At 41.8% G+C, this 15,156-nt stretch overlaps 2 protein-coding genes across 6 annotated transcripts in view; one reads left to right on the top strand and one right to left on the bottom strand.

Moving 5' to 3' along the window:
• LOC113016867 (FERM, ARHGEF and pleckstrin domain-containing protein 1-like) overlaps positions 1-11,678 on the top strand; it is a 71,527-nt gene extending 59,849 nt beyond the window's left edge. For all 4 annotated transcript variants that reach the window (XM_080297900.1, XM_080297901.1, XM_026160024.2 and 1 more), the window contains exons 17-28: positions 1,787-1,868; positions 1,983-2,044; positions 2,133-2,308; positions 2,390-2,520; positions 2,639-2,707; positions 2,795-2,884; positions 5,140-5,222; positions 5,637-5,749; positions 6,686-6,846; positions 7,512-7,619; positions 9,592-9,743; positions 10,768-11,678. In XM_080297900.1, the coding sequence (XP_080154026.1) occupies positions 1,787-1,868; positions 1,983-2,044; positions 2,133-2,308; positions 2,390-2,520; positions 2,639-2,707; positions 2,795-2,884; positions 5,140-5,222; positions 5,637-5,749; positions 6,686-6,846; positions 7,512-7,619; positions 9,592-9,743; positions 10,768-10,843 (1,303 nt within the window). In that variant the 3' untranslated portion in view covers positions 10,844-11,678. The remainder of the gene's footprint in view (positions 1-1,786; positions 1,869-1,982; positions 2,045-2,132; positions 2,309-2,389; positions 2,521-2,638; positions 2,708-2,794; positions 2,885-5,139; positions 5,223-5,636; positions 5,750-6,685; positions 6,847-7,511; positions 7,620-9,591; positions 9,744-10,767) is intronic.
• Positions 11,679-14,331, bottom strand: LOC113016868 (gamma-glutamylaminecyclotransferase B-like). 2 transcript variants are annotated; one of them, XM_026160028.2, is made up of 3 exons: positions 14,209-14,304; positions 13,250-13,355; positions 11,679-13,041 (listed from the first exon to the last, which is right to left on the bottom strand). In XM_026160028.2, exons 2-3 carry the CDS (start codon positions 13,253-13,255, stop codon positions 12,547-12,549), a joined length of 501 nt encoding a protein of 166 aa, XP_026015813.2. In that variant the 5' UTR covers positions 13,256-13,355; positions 14,209-14,304; the 3' UTR covers positions 11,679-12,546. The 2 variants fall into 2 exon arrangements, with proteins under 2 accessions (XP_026015813.2, XP_026015814.2); XM_026160029.2 differs by lacking the exon at positions 13,250-13,355 and having other exon boundaries at positions 14,209-14,331.
• Positions 14,332-15,156: the final 825 nt, after the last annotated feature.

Below are 15,156 nucleotides of genomic sequence, written 5' to 3' on the forward strand. Positions count from 1 at the left end.
TTTTACTGTATGTTTATTATGTTTAAAAAAGGGCTTGAATTAAAGTTGTATTTGTTTTTTTCATTTTCAGCTCTATAATTTTATTCAGCCTACTCTGGAAAAGTAGCTTTGCATGATCCACGGTTCAAAATAATCTGTATTTATCTTAACCTGGGGCTGGCTCTGACTGAAAGAAGGTGTTTTAACTCCTCTCCCCCTACTTTCATATGATTGGCTGCCCCTCTTAGACTGAACAGAGGAGGTGGGTGGGGCTTCTGTGCTCACAGACAGCGCATCCACACTGGAACTGATTCGCAGTGATGTGGTGACCACAGAAAGTGAATGAGTTTCTATTATTTCAGATGACTACATGTTTAATAACCGCTGGTGACGGGAAGCAGGCGAGACCTGAAACTAACTTTGTCAACTTCTACATGACTGACTGAAGCCACTACCAATCAGAGTGAAGAAGACTATTAAAAATGACATATGAATCTTATCGTAAAGGCAATCAGAGCCTGCAATGTCATCAAGCAACTGGCCTTCAGCTTCAAAATGATGCAAAACAAGCGAACCATCTCCGGTGCGAACACAGCTTCAGTCTTGGCTCTGTATGATATCATCTACATCCAAGAGTGGAAAAGGCTGTCTCAAACAGAGCATTGGGCTCATAGGGTTTAGTAATCCTTATTTAAACAACAGTATGTATACAACATTATATAAGGTAAAGAATAATAGGCCCCATTTTTAACAGAGGAAAAAGAATAAAAATAGAAAAATGTTACAAACTAAAAATGGTCACAAATTAATTCCTTCCTATTTTTATGTTTAACCCTTGTGTGGTGTTCGTATTTTTGTTACTCAGCCAGTGTTCATGGGTCTGGTGGACCCGCTAGAGTTTTGGCTTTCCAAATTAACACTATCAAACAATTTTATGTTAAATTACTCAACAGATGTTTACTTCATCCCAATTACAAGACATATGAACAGCAAACATGGTTAATTTTTTCCCTTTACCTTTGTTAGATCACATTTATGAATTAATGTGCTTCTCGTTTTTCTTTTATATAAAATGTTATAAATAAATCAGTTATAATCAAGTGGAGTGAGTGGAAAGACACAACACATTTACACGTGAAAAAATAATTAATTGTTTAATTTTTCTTTTGAAAAAAACTGAACACGGGTCTCACAGACCCGAACACCATACAACGGTTAATTCAAATGTGTAGAACATTTTCCACAGTGCAATTAAGCAGGATTAGTTCATGTAATCAAAACAAGTCCAAAAAAATGGGAAGCATTTTAACACCAGATTAATCTTGGTGCTGATGTAGGATCAGGAAAAATGAATCCCTTCTGCTGTAGTTCGTCTCTGTGTGCTGCTTTGTTTCCAAGCAGTTCTAGTCATGTTTCATAGTCATATTCAGCCTAGATTTTCTTTTAGTAACCCAAGGAATTATTTGAACTGATTACATTTTCATTTTCCTTAATCTGAGATGGCTAAATGGCTTTGTTGGAAATTTTTTCCTTCACTTGACATAATGTGGTATGAAAAAGTCTGTGTTCGTGCAAATACCTGAAATTCCTCACTTTCCCTGCTGTCAGAATCTGTTTTGTGTTATCTCTGTAATGACAGGCAGGAGCACACATACACACTCACACACACTTACACACACTGGTGAGATGAATGAGTCTGTGGAAGTTGAATGAAGACTTTTCCACACTTGTGTAAGATGTTTTGAGCTGACACCTACTGGTGAATCTGTGCTCCTGCACATTAACGCACGTCTTAATCTCTCTTCAGGGAGGGCCGATCTAACGCCCACATTAAAGGAGACTATCAGCGAATTGGTGACGTTTTACTCAAGAACATTCAGGGTCTCAGGGTAAATCTCCATACTTGACTCTGGATCATTAATTTTATAAAATAAGGTGCATTTTAATTTTTAACTTTTAATTTCTGTCTCTTATCTTGGTTTCATCTCTTTCCGCATCTGCAGCAGTTGACGATTCATCTCCAGAAACATTCAGAGTGCCTGGTAGAACTGGAGCGGGCCTGTCGGTGGGTGGCAAAACAGTGAGCATGCAGACAAGTTGTTCAAATCAAAACAGGATGTCCTAAAGAGAAACTTCATCCCTGTGACTATCAGGTCCAGTCGGAAGGTGGAGACTTTATGTCGAGACTTCGAGCAGCAACGGGTTTGCTACCTGCCCCTCAACATCTTCCTCCTCAGGCCTCTTCACCGCCTGCTGCACTACAAACTTATCCTGGAGAGGCTCTGCAAGCACTACCCGCCCACACATGATGACTTCAGGGACTGTAGAGGTACACAGTCCCCCACACCTACCCTTTCCGCTCATGTGTGTATTTTCTTTCTATATATGAAAATAAATCTGTCTCCTCCAGCTGCCCTGGCGGACATCTCGGAGATGGTGTTGCAGCTTCAGGGAATCATGATGAAGATGGAGAACTTCCAGAAGCTTATAGAACTGAAGAAGGATCTGACCGGCGTCGAAGACCTCATCAGCCCTGGAAGGGTGCGGCTCTTTAATAATTCAGCTAGTCTAGATTCATCCTGGACATTTGTAGAGTTTTCACTTCCTTGCTCTGCCGTCCTGTTGTCACATTGTCGGTGTGATTCTGTTTCACTTACAGGAGTTCATCAGGCTCGGTTGCCTCAGCAAACTCTCTGGAAAGGGCCTTCAGCAGAGGATGTTCTTCCTGGTGAGACTTTATGCTGGTTTCTACTAAAAAAACAAAGCATCTATAATACCTCTAAACAAAGCTCTTCACTCTTTTTTTTCTTTCCAGTTTAGTGATTGTTTGGTGTACACCAGTCGAGGCATGACTCCATCCAACCAGTTTAAGGTTCACGGCCAGCTGCCTCTCTATGGCATGACGGTACATAATCAAAACACACACACACACAAAACACACTTATCTTATCAAAGCAGTTTCTTTTCCTTACGAAAGGTTTTTCAGATTTTTAAATTGTTTTGTTTTCCATCTGGCTCGTTCTATGGAAATGTTACATTTTAGGGTTACAAGTTGTTTATCCCACTGACACGTCTTCCGAGGAGGAAGCAGAGTCTGGGGATGAGGGGACTGACCCGCCAATTTCCGGGGGCGAGGTCACTGAGGCAGTTAAACAACTCCTTGTTGGCAGAGCCCCTGGTGTTGATGAGGTCCGCCCCGAGTTCCTGAAGGCTCTGGACGTTGTAGGGCTGTCCTGGCTGACACGCCTCTACAATGTTGCGTGGAAATCAGGGGCAGTACCCCTGGACTGGCAGACCAGGGTGGTGGTCCCCAACTTTAAGAAGGGGGACCGGAGGGTGTGTTCCAACTACAGGGGGATCACACTCCTCAGCCTCCCTGGGAAAGTCTATGCCAGGGTGCTGGAAAGGAGAGTTCGTCCGCTAGTCGAACCTCGGATACACGAGGAACAATGCGGTTTTCGTCCTGGTCGCGGAACACTGGACCAGCTCTTTATCCTCTCCAGGATGCTTGAGGGTGCATGGGAGTTTGCCCAACCAGTCTACATGTGTTTTGTGGACTTGGAGAAGGCATTCGACCGTGTCCCTCGGGGTGTCCTGTGGGAGGTGTTGCGGGAGTGTGGGGTGTCTGGCCCATTGCTACGGGCCATTCGATCCCTATACAACCGTTGCAAGAGCTTAGTTCGCATTGCCGGCAATAAGTCGGACTCGTTCCCGGTGGGTGATGGGCTCCGCCAGGGCTGCCCTTTGTCTCCGGTTCTGTTCATAATTTTTATGGGCAGGATTTCTAGGCGCAGCCAAGTGGCGGAGGGCTTTCGCTTTGGTGGCCTCAGAATCTCATCTCTGATTTTTGCGGATGATGTGGTTCTGTTGGCTTCATCGGGTGAGGGCCTCCAGCTCGCACTGGAACGGTTCGCAGCCGAGTGTGAAGCAGCGGGAATGAGGATCAGCACCTCCAAATCTGAGGCCATGGTTCTCAGGTGGAAAAGGGTGGAGTGCCCACTCCGGGTCGGGGATGAGTTCCTGCCCCAAGTGGAGGAGTTCAAGTATCTCGGGGTCTTGTTCGCGAGTGATGGGAGAAGGGAGCCGGAGATCGACAGACGGATTGGGGCTGCAGCTGCAGTAATGCGGACGCTGCACCGGTCCGTCGTGGTGAAGAGGGAGCTGAGTGTAAAAGCGAAGCTCTCAATTTACCGGTCGATCTACGTCCCTACCCTCACCTATGGCCACGAGCTGTGGGTAGTGACCGAAAGAACGAGATCGCGGATACAAGCGGCAGAAATGAGCTTCCTCCGAAGGGTGGCTGGCCTCTCCCTTAGAGATAGGGTGAGAAGTTCAGCCATCCGGGAGGGGCTCAGAGTAGAGCAGCTGCTGCTCCACATCGAAAGGAGCCAGCTGAGGTGGTTCGGGCATCTGACAAGGATGCCCCCTGGGCGCCTCCTGGGTGAGGTGTTCCAGGCATGTCCCACCGGGAGGAGGCCCCGGGGTGGATCCAGGACACGCTGGAGAGATTATATCTCTCGGCTGGCCTTGGAACGCCTTGGTATTCCCCCGGAGAAGCTGGAGGAGGTGGCTGGGGAGAGGGAGGTCTGGGCCTCTTTGCTTAGGCTGCTGCCCCGCGACCCGGCCTCAGATAAAGCGGATGAAGATGGATAGATGGAAGTTGTTTATATCTTTAAAAAATATGTTATTTCAAAAGCACCTTCTTGAGCCTTCTGTTTAGGAATTAAATATTGTCAGTGAATTATATAATTTTATAAATGAGTAACTACAGACGTGCTCCCTACAGTCAAGTATAATTAGTATAGTGTGTGTTGTTTATGAGGTCAAAAAGATAAATGAACATCATATTATAAATACAATCTGTTCTTTCTATATAAACATATTTTTGTGTTTTTTAATTTATTTATTTTTACTCTGTCACATTAAATGTGCTTAAACATAATTTTGCATCCGCTAAATTTTTCTACAGAGAATAAATAATAATAATAATTATTATTATAATTATTATTATTATTATTGTTGTTATTGTTATTGTTATTACTGACTGAGGAACTAATATTTCATAGAAACCTTTGAAATGGCCAAAGTACTAAAGCAGTAGTTAGGTAAACAAATTATGTTATTATGACATTAAATGATGACATTATGTTATTCCCGCAGATCAGAGAAAGCGAGGAGGAGTGGGGAGTCCCTCATTCGTTCACCTTGTTCGGGCAGCGGCAGTCTGTGGTGGTGGCAGCCAGGTATTCATTAACACACATGCAAAGATGCTTGTAGATATCTGAAAATGAAAGCAAAGAAATCGCAGACAGGAATAAAAGGGGAATAAAAATACAAACCGTGCATTGTGAATGGAAGAGGAAAAACAGCTGGTCTGTATTAAATTAATAGAGGGCAGCCTCGTTAAAGTTTGCTTATCCTCAAATTAAACTGGACTGCGTGACCTAGTTTCCAGTCACTTACTCAGTCACTGATTAAAAAGTTTTATCTGGCTGTAAAGTGGCAGTTTCATGTGAAGCAGACTTAATAATATGCATTTCCCTTCATGAAGGCTTCTCATTTTCTGCGTTTTTTCCAAACCGATATGCTCAGCTGTTGAAGTTAGAGATGCCCTATCACTTGTTTATTTTAACATGTCTACTTCCTGCTGTGTCCAGCTGTACATCAGAGATGGAGCGCTGGGTGGAGGACATCAGGATGGCCATCGACCTGGCAGAGCAGAGTAGCAGCTTAAACAATGACCTGCTCTCTACCAGCCTCTCTGACAACAGTAAGTCATCTACTGTTGGTTTAACGCTAAACGTTAAATTGATTCTTCTCCCTGCCCAAACACCACATCATCATCACATCTGTCAGGACTGTGGGAACCAGAAAATCAATAAGATCAATCATTAACCACATGTCTACACTTCTTTATGAGGCTTTTTTTTATAGGCCTTTTTAAAATAGATCAACCCTTACCTGTTAGACACTACTGCACAGTCCTCCTCCGCAGCTTTCAGCACCCCATGAATATACTCAGGTCCAGGTGGTCGCTTCATCGTATTTTTAATGTTACCTGATATATGTAGGTGCAGACCCGAGGTATCCCTGACTTTACTCATCCTGTTGTATCCGTCAAGCTATTCAATAAGGCCTCCTCCCGTTGACCTGTTTGGTTTGACACCCTGCATTGTTTGTCATTGGAGTCCACATGCCATGTTCATTTTTAACTCAAGCGGTTAAAGAGTATTGCCTTACAAGTGACAACAAAAGAGGGCTTCTTTCTCTTTCTCTTTTCCTTTTTTTAAAAAAATGAAACTTTATTGAAATTGTTTTGATGCTGAAAGATTCCCACGATAAAAGGGCTTTGTTCTCATGTTTTTTGAGCCCACTACCAAAGCCCATGGACATGGATGTTAGGTTAAAAGGTTATTCTAATCTATCCATAGATAGGAACGGGAGTGTGAATGACTGTCTGGCTCTGTGTCTTAGCTGGGATACGCTTCAACCCCTCTGTGACCCTGATTTGTACACAAATGAGTATATTTGTGGTAAAGTCCAATCTGAGCGTGGTTGCTCTAACAGGTGTTTTCACTTTGTAAAAATAATTTGATGGTTTATAATTGCATGGAGCATGAATGAATGAAGAACTCATAATGCATCTGTTCAGAGTGAAGTTCTCTCCTGCTAACCACCCTCGTTTTCATCTGCCTGTTTTTTGCAGAGCTCTCAGAGGACGGAGGAGGCGAGCAGGAGTCTGAGGACGAGCTTGGCGGCTCGCGCTCGTCCCTGGAGCGCCAGGGTCATCGCGGTAACACCACCGTGCATGTCTGCTGGCATCGCAACACCAGCGTTTCCATGGTGGACTTTAGCATAGCTGTGGAGGTACCACTAATGCCCGTCTTCTCCTGCCACATTCCCTGTTTTTCCTTCCCACCTCTGTCTTTGGAGTCCAGCTGCCTGTTTGTGTCCCACTTGTTTACCGCTGTTCTGTCTTCTTCTTCTTGCTCAAAGAACCATTGCCCCGATGTCCTTTGTGTCTTTTCTTTCTGCTCATATCTGTGTTTTTGTCTTTCTCCATCGGTGTCCATCTGTATCTCTATTTCTGCATCTGTGTGCACTAACATTGGTAGAGGCCATCAGTAGTGCGGCCAGTGAGTTGATGAGGCCCCTCAGCAGACTTCATCTCTTGCTTTGCTGGTTTGCTGGTACAGAAAACACAGCCTGTCTTTTAGCGACACCTGCTGGATTAGAGAGGTACTGCAACAGCTGCAAACGTGTTTAGCTATACAAATCAGAAATAAATTAATAAATGACTCTTATAATAAATATTTTTTCCTAAAATTCGCAAATATTTATGCATTTTTTTTGCACTACTGATGCTCACGCTAAATTTCAACATGAGTATATTACATTGACAGGACCTGATGGCTTTCTCTTTCCCATAATCTCCTCCGTTTTAACATCCAGTTAGACTAACACTGTGTTGCATCATTGATTGTTTTATCCATTTGCTTTTTGCTCTCTCCTTTCTTCTGTCGCCCTCGCAGAACCAGCTCTCAGGTAACCTGCTAAGGAAGTTTAAGAACAGCAATGGCTGGCAGAAACTCTGGGTGGTTTTCACCAACTTCAGTCTGTTTTTCTACAAGTCACACCAGGTAAGACGAGAAGGAAAACACTGGCAGTTACAGTGCAAATACGCAGGAATGGTTTGACTTGATAATTCAAAGTGGGAAGCTGATAGTGTCTTTAAAATTTATTGAATTCAGTGTCGGGAAGGTTACTTTTAAAACCTCCAAAAGTTGATTCTGTTCATCTGGACGTAGCGTTTTGTGGGAGAAACATTTCATCACTCATCCAAGTGTCTCAGCTGACTGCAGGTTTCCCCAAATCTTATAAACAGTACATTTGCATAATGACTGAAAACCTGTCATTATGCAGCCCATCGTCCCCTCATATCCACTGAGGGAACGATGGGCTGGGAGGTCAGTTCCTTAATCATAATTATGCAAATTCTCATGACCATTGATCAACAACCACTGACCAAACCCACTGATCAAAGACCACTGATCAATGGCCATGAGTACCATTCACAGAGAGTTGGGGAATGGCTGCAATCACAGCATTGTAAGATGGCGAAAGATGTACCCTTAGGCCCCCTCCTCGATTCAGGAGGGGTCAGTGGTTGTTGATCAATGGTCATGAGAATTTGCATAATTATGATTGACTGACTGATTGACCTCCCAGCCCATTGTTCCTTCAGTGGGCTGGTTTCAGTCATTATGCAAATGTACTGTTTATAAGATTTGGGGAAACCTGCAGTCAGCTGAGACACTTGGATGAGTGATGAAACGTTTCTCCCACAAAACGCTACGTCCAGATGAACAGAATCAACTTTTGGAGATTTACTTTCCTGGATATTTGAGAATGCATCAAGACGTTACTTTTAAAATGTATTCCACTACAGATTACAGAATACATGCCCCAAAAATGTATTTTGTAACGTATTCCGTTACGTTACTCAATAATAATAAGGTATTCTGAATACTTGTGGTTACTTAATATATTATCATGTTTTTCACAACTACATGAATGTACTATTTCTGTGTGATTTATTACTTTTACTGAAGGTTATTCGCCATACTAAAACAAACTAGATGTTTAAATCTTAATATAAATGAGTAACAGTAGGTGGACATTAGGTAAGGCTGCACTCTTTGCAGCGATCTTGTATAGAAAACTATTCTGCGCGTATATAAAACAGGTCCGCGGCTCCAAACCGTAGTAAAGGGACCTCTGGCTTATATGTCGGGCTTGTAGCTGAAAACTAGCTTTACTTTGTTGTCTGGGTCCACTTTGCTAGCGAAAGCCAGAGAGAGGCGTTGAAAGGCTGCTCCAAAAGGAAACTTATTGTTTCGGAAACACGAATACAGTGTACAGTCGAGTCTTAATAACTTACTTACAACTGGGCTTGTCAGGCACTCTTTTTGGCTGCAGTGGTTATTATTATGTTTGCATGCTTCCAGTTCCCGTTTCTGCTCGGTGACAACTCGTACTTTTCAACTTTTTTTCTCCCTCCCTCGCGCTCACAGACACATAACAGGTATGGCAGCTCATTCTCCCTGCAGCACGGACTACACTGCCCATGAGGCTACATTCTTTAGGGCTGTGCCTGTAACACTCTCCCTATTGCCTTCATATTAAATCATTTTTGTGAATAATTTTTTAAAATATTTCTTCACGGCATTATGCGGGCCGCATGTAGAGGTGACATGGGCGGCAAGATTGAGACCCAGGCATTAGAAGCCTCATAATGTGTGTTTTGGTGGAAACCAAAAATAGAGAGGTGACAGAAACAGGAAAATACCACCGTGTAATCCATTCATTTCAACAAAGTAACTGTATTCTGAATACTACCTTTTTAAACAGTAACTGTAATGGAATACAGTTACTCATATTTTGTATTTTACATACGTAATGGTGGTACATGTATTCCGTTACTCCCCAACACTGATTGAATTAGATTGAATTTGTGCAGTCGCAGCCACAGAATGTAGTTTCGGTTACTCTGATCAGTTTAATAGTAGAGGTTGTATTAACAGATGTTTCCCTCTTCTGACTCATGTGCAGGATGACTACCCTCTGGCGAGCCTCCCTCTGCTGGGCTACTCTGTCACCGTCCCATCGGAGTCAGAAAACATCCACAAGGACTACGTCTTCAAACTCCACTTCAAGTCTCACGTCTACTACTTCAGATCAGAGAGCGAGTACACCTTTGAGAGGTGGGTGTACAGTAATAGAGGCAAATACAGAAATGCAATTAGTTACAACGTGCTTTAACTTAAACCATCCTTTTATTTTTTTAATCCGACTCTCTGAAGCTACATCCATCTTTTACAACGTTTGATAAATTCCTTAAATCTTTTTAATGTCCAGAACAACTCCACAGCTTGATGCTAACTTTTTAAATTGTCACCATTTTTACAGTAAAATAGAAAATAAAGCAAAATATGCCTTAGGATGTGGCTAAGCTGTGAGTGGCAACTCATATGGGTATGCAGTGGTCTCAGGCGTCATCTAAAGCCTTGAAAATTAAAATGAAAATTTTTTTTTTTTTAGGAATATTTGGAAATGCATTTACTATATGTGTTCATACACTGAATATCATGTTCTAAATATAAAGCTCATCTTCTCTTCTTTCTGAAACATTTAGATTTTCTCTCTAGCACAGATGGTAAGAGAGTGACACTCATTTAAAGAGCACTTGTAAATAAAGGCTTAAAATTTAATCTGACACTTGAACAGCTGAAAGGCATTTCTACATGCTATGTGTGGGTCCAATAAACAGGTTTAGAAAAAACAATTACAAACTACAGGAAAGAGACTGCTTATAGTCTGGGCCCTCTTCTGAAATTCAGATAAATTGTTTCATTTTAAATGTAAAAGTCAATTTCTGTCTAGTTCAATTTACCAAGTTGTATTGCATTATATATTTAAATTATTTTAATAGAACGTTTTGTGAGCAAACCCAAGTAAGGAAAGCATTAAGTATTTTAAAAAGTGAATATTAACAGTAACACTATTCAAACAGTCTCCTTAGCCCTGTAACCGACTAGCAACCTTCCCAGGGTGCACCCCACCTCTCGTCCTATGATAGCTGGGATATGCTTCAGCCCCTCCCATGGCCATAAATTAGATAAGGTGGAGTAAACGGATGGACGGAGTATTCCAACAGAACTTCTGCGATGTTTGATATATTTCAATCAATGTTTGAAGCTACTGATATAAATCCTTTTTTCCCACCAGGTGGATGGAGGTGATCCGGAGCGCAACCTGCTCTACTAGCCGATCACTGCCGAGCACCAGGAAAGACCTTTACTGATGATTCCTCCACCTCCACCTCATACTCTCTTGAGTGAAGATCTCGACTGCACAAACACCAGGAAAGACTCTTCCAGCTGCACAAGCTGACACTAATTATTACCTCTGACTCCTTACACAGACTCCACTCAGAGGTCTTCCCTCTTCACCTTATTATTACACTTTCCACACCATTAGTGTTTGATTAGCAAAAACGGTCTGCAGTCATCCACAATGTAATTCTATGTGTAATTTTTCCATTTGTCCTTGTCAGCCTGGAGCGCCACATTGTGTTATTTTTTTCTTCCACCAAAGCGAGAGAAAAGGCGTACCCGAGCGCGGGCGAAGGATCTGAATCCCTTTGGCCTCACTTTCTCCGAGCACTCCTCTGTTTCACTGATATTTGGCCAGTGCTTTATAATATTTTATATTTCTGAAATGGATGAAAAGTGTCTTAAGATTGGAAATAAACGTTATGTAGAAAGCTGTGTGCATGTGGACACAATAATTATGTTTTTAATTGTATGACAATCGGTCTGTATGTAATTTGATGACTTAAATGTAATGTAAGTTTGGACAATAAGAAATCCTGCAATGTTTTTTTTTTATCATTATTATTATTATTAAGTCATCTTTTTTGTACAGTACTTTTGACACTGTGAAATATTCTTAATTCTTTTTTTTCTTTATCTTGTTTCAAAACACCTGAAACCTTCTTCCAAAGCCAACAGAGATTTTGCTGGTTTATTGCCAATTACCTTCTCTTCAGTATTCCTCAAGTTTTATGGGTTTTACTATTTTAAAATAAAGATGAATAGATTGTGTTCATATGGAACAAAATGAAACTTATACAAAAATTTCTTTTTTCCTCTTTTTATTGAGTTTATCCCTTAGAGGGGATGAACACAGCACATGGAAGATCATACAAAAAAAATCAGGGTGAATTTTTATTTTTGAGGTGAACAAAGATGTGCAGAATGTAAATATTAAACACATTGTCTGCAGATTAGTGTAAAATCAGAGTTCATATCTGTGTAATATAAATGCTCTAAGCCTAGAGTGTCAAACTCAGTGAAAATCTCCTTTCTGTCAGTATAAACACATTTAACTACACATTTATAGTGCAAATCATTTTTTCTACCATAGTAAATGAAAAGAAATGTTACAAATCTGAGATCTTTATCAGTGTGTAAAAATGCTATAAAAATTTCCAAAGCCCACCCAGTGGGTCAAATTGGCAGCCTTTGCTGGGCTGAATCTAGCACCCGGAGCTTATGTTTGACAGCACTGCTAAGAGCAGGTGTATCAAATGACACAATGTGTTTTGTTTAATGGCATTGACACCACACATTGATCAGCAGCTGGGTCATTTCCTCCCAGACTTCTATGCAATCACTTTTTATGAAGCACAGGCTGGCCATACATTACTCATAATGCTTCCCAGATGATTATAAATCATAAAAAGAAAACCAAATTTGTAAACAACATCACTAATGTGCAACTTTCAGTGGCACAGTGTGCCCTTTTCCTTCTCTACACTATCCTTACTTTGATTGTAAGCCTGCCTATCTGCTATTAAAATTAATTTCTCTTGTGATTTATTTCAATTCGACACACGACAGGAAACAGCACCCATGTCCAGGTGTTGTTTTCCTGAGAGCTCCTTCACCCGTTCTGCTAACACCACATAGAGGTCCATTTGTCAGTTGCATCAGCATGATGAGATCAGTCCCGCTCTTCTCTAGGCCTATATTTGAGCCCATGATCTCCCTCTGAGTCGTAGTTCTCGTAGCACGGCAGCGAGCGCCAGTCTAGCTTGTACGTAGTGGCGGTGTACACAAACACGTCCGTGATGCTCCCCGGTGACACCTTCTCCTCTCCTTCCGTCTTCCCCACCCACTCCTTCACCTCCAGCTGGACCACCGTCCGCTGGTACAACGTTGGGACGCTTTCAAAGTCATCCAGGAATTTCAGCATCTGGTCATCCACTTTGTAGATCTCCCCGTGCACTCGGTGACCCTGGCCAGGGATGTTGAGCAGGAAAGGGATGTTGTCCTTGGTGGTGATCACTAGCGGGTATTTCTGGATGGTGAACGCCGAACCCAGGTACTCGGCCTTTCCATTATTGCTTTCGAACATGCGGTAGTTGTTGGGCTGCCCCTTCTTCAGAGTGCCGTAAACGAAGACCCGAGTCATGAGGACAGAGGACCAAAGACGCACCTGTCGTGTAAAGAAAGGAGAAACATCTGTGTGAGCAAATTCCCAGCAGGTATTACTGGCAAAAATATATTTATACAATTTTATTATTACTCTGTATGTCAGTCACTTGTGCAGAAGTGCAAATTTGATCTCATTTAAAATGATCAGACCTTCAAAATAAAATCAAACTCAAATCTAGGAACACTGTTTGGAAATTTGAACTCCTTACACGCATTAATTAGGAAAGCTGTCACGGCCAGCGGAGGCAGACCTTGTGGAGAGTGTGTGGTGGACCCAGGCGCGAACACAGGCGAGGAGACGGGAGTGAACTTAAACTGATACACATACGACACAACAACGAACAAAGGAAGACTGAGGACTTAAATACACACATGAGGCAGAGACAGATGAGAACACAGCTGACTAGCTGATTATGAAACATAATGACAATACAGGGGAGAGTAACACTAACTACAATGAACAAAGAACGCCAGACTCTTCCAAAATAAAACAGGAAACACGGAGACATAGACTTAACATAACCACATAGACATGAAACATGACAGGTAGACAACTAAGAAATAAAGGACTAAACAGAAACCTAGAAATTAACTAGATCAAAAATGAATACAAAAATACATAAAACTCAAACACTGGGTCACACGACCCAGTACCGTGACAGAAAACAATCAGCAGATTAGCATTACATGCACAGATTAAACATGACTATAATAAAACACTACCTACAACAGCAACTGTCAGACTGGATCTGCACACATTCCTGTCATGCTGTGACTTGTGAACTTGGACCTGTCGTGACTGGATCTCTTTGGATTGGTTATTAATATAAAGTACAGTACGTGCTCAATGATTAACAGGCTGAGAGATAATCGGACAGATACTTTAGTGTTAGAGCTGGGAGAGGTCATTCAATGACAGTATATGAGTGAAAAACACTGTTTACACCATGTTATGCTTATGGGTAAGTTAACAGTCAGTTACAATTACCAGGCAAGCACATCATCACTGTGTAATGCAAAAGCATAAGCTAGGCTACCTCAGAGCTCCTCAAACCTGCTCGAGCTGTAAGAACAATACCGATACCGGAAGTGCAGCTTTAATACACACGCTGTGAAGTGACACACGTTTTTTCCGTCATAAATCTACCATAAAGAAGCGCAGACCCACCTTGAATAAGCAGTAGCTTTACTGGAAAGAGCCGTCACTACTGTCTCTGGATGGCGCATGCGTGGAAGCAATCCAAATAAAGGCGGAAACAACAGAGGGCGCTAAAGTGACAAACAAAACAAGGGCATCGTGGGAAAGGACCTAGAAAAAGGGTTTTTATACTATACTGAAGTCAAAATTAAGCAAAAAACAAACAAAGAAATAAACAATTAAACATTAAATACATCATTAAATATCAATATTTTTCACTAACTATGTTGGAAATAAGATTATTATTGAAAAATTAATTGTATGTATTAATTAATTGACTTTGTCATTAATTGCCCTCCTGTAGACTGGCGATCTGTAACCTTAACCTGCCTCTTGCCCTAGCCGGGCAGCTGATATAGGTTTCAGCCCGTGCACGTCTGCTGGCATTACAACACCACCGTGTCCATGGTGGACTTCAGCATAGCTGTGGAGATACCACTACTGTGTTTGTGCGCGTCTTTCTTCTCTTGCCACATTCCCCATTTTTCCTTACTACCTCTGACATTGGAGTCCAACTACTTGTATCCCACTTGTTTACCACTGTGTTTTCTTCTTCTTTGCTCAAAGAACGATTGCCCCAAATCAGAAATCAGAAAGAAATGAATAAATGACTTTTGTAATAAAGAAGATAAATACATATGTAAAAATCTGTGTAAGTAATTTGCAGGATGTTTATTCTGCTTATGACAAAGCAGAATAAAAGTTTATCCCCTGGAGGGGACAGACTCAGCACAGATCATACAAAAGAAATCAGGAATTAATTTTTATTTCAGAGGTAATCAAAGACAAGTGGACTGTAACAGTTAAACACATCAGAGTTCATATCTGTGTGGTATAAATGCTCTAAGACAGGGGTGTCAAACTCATTTTACATCATGAGCAACATACAATCAGCTTTGATCTTAAGTGGGACCAGGA

Source organism: Astatotilapia calliptera, chromosome 23, assembly GCF_964374335.1.
Source record: "Astatotilapia calliptera chromosome 23, fAstCal68.1, whole genome shotgun sequence".
Lineage (NCBI taxonomy): Eukaryota > Metazoa > Chordata > Actinopteri > Cichliformes > Cichlidae > Astatotilapia > Astatotilapia calliptera.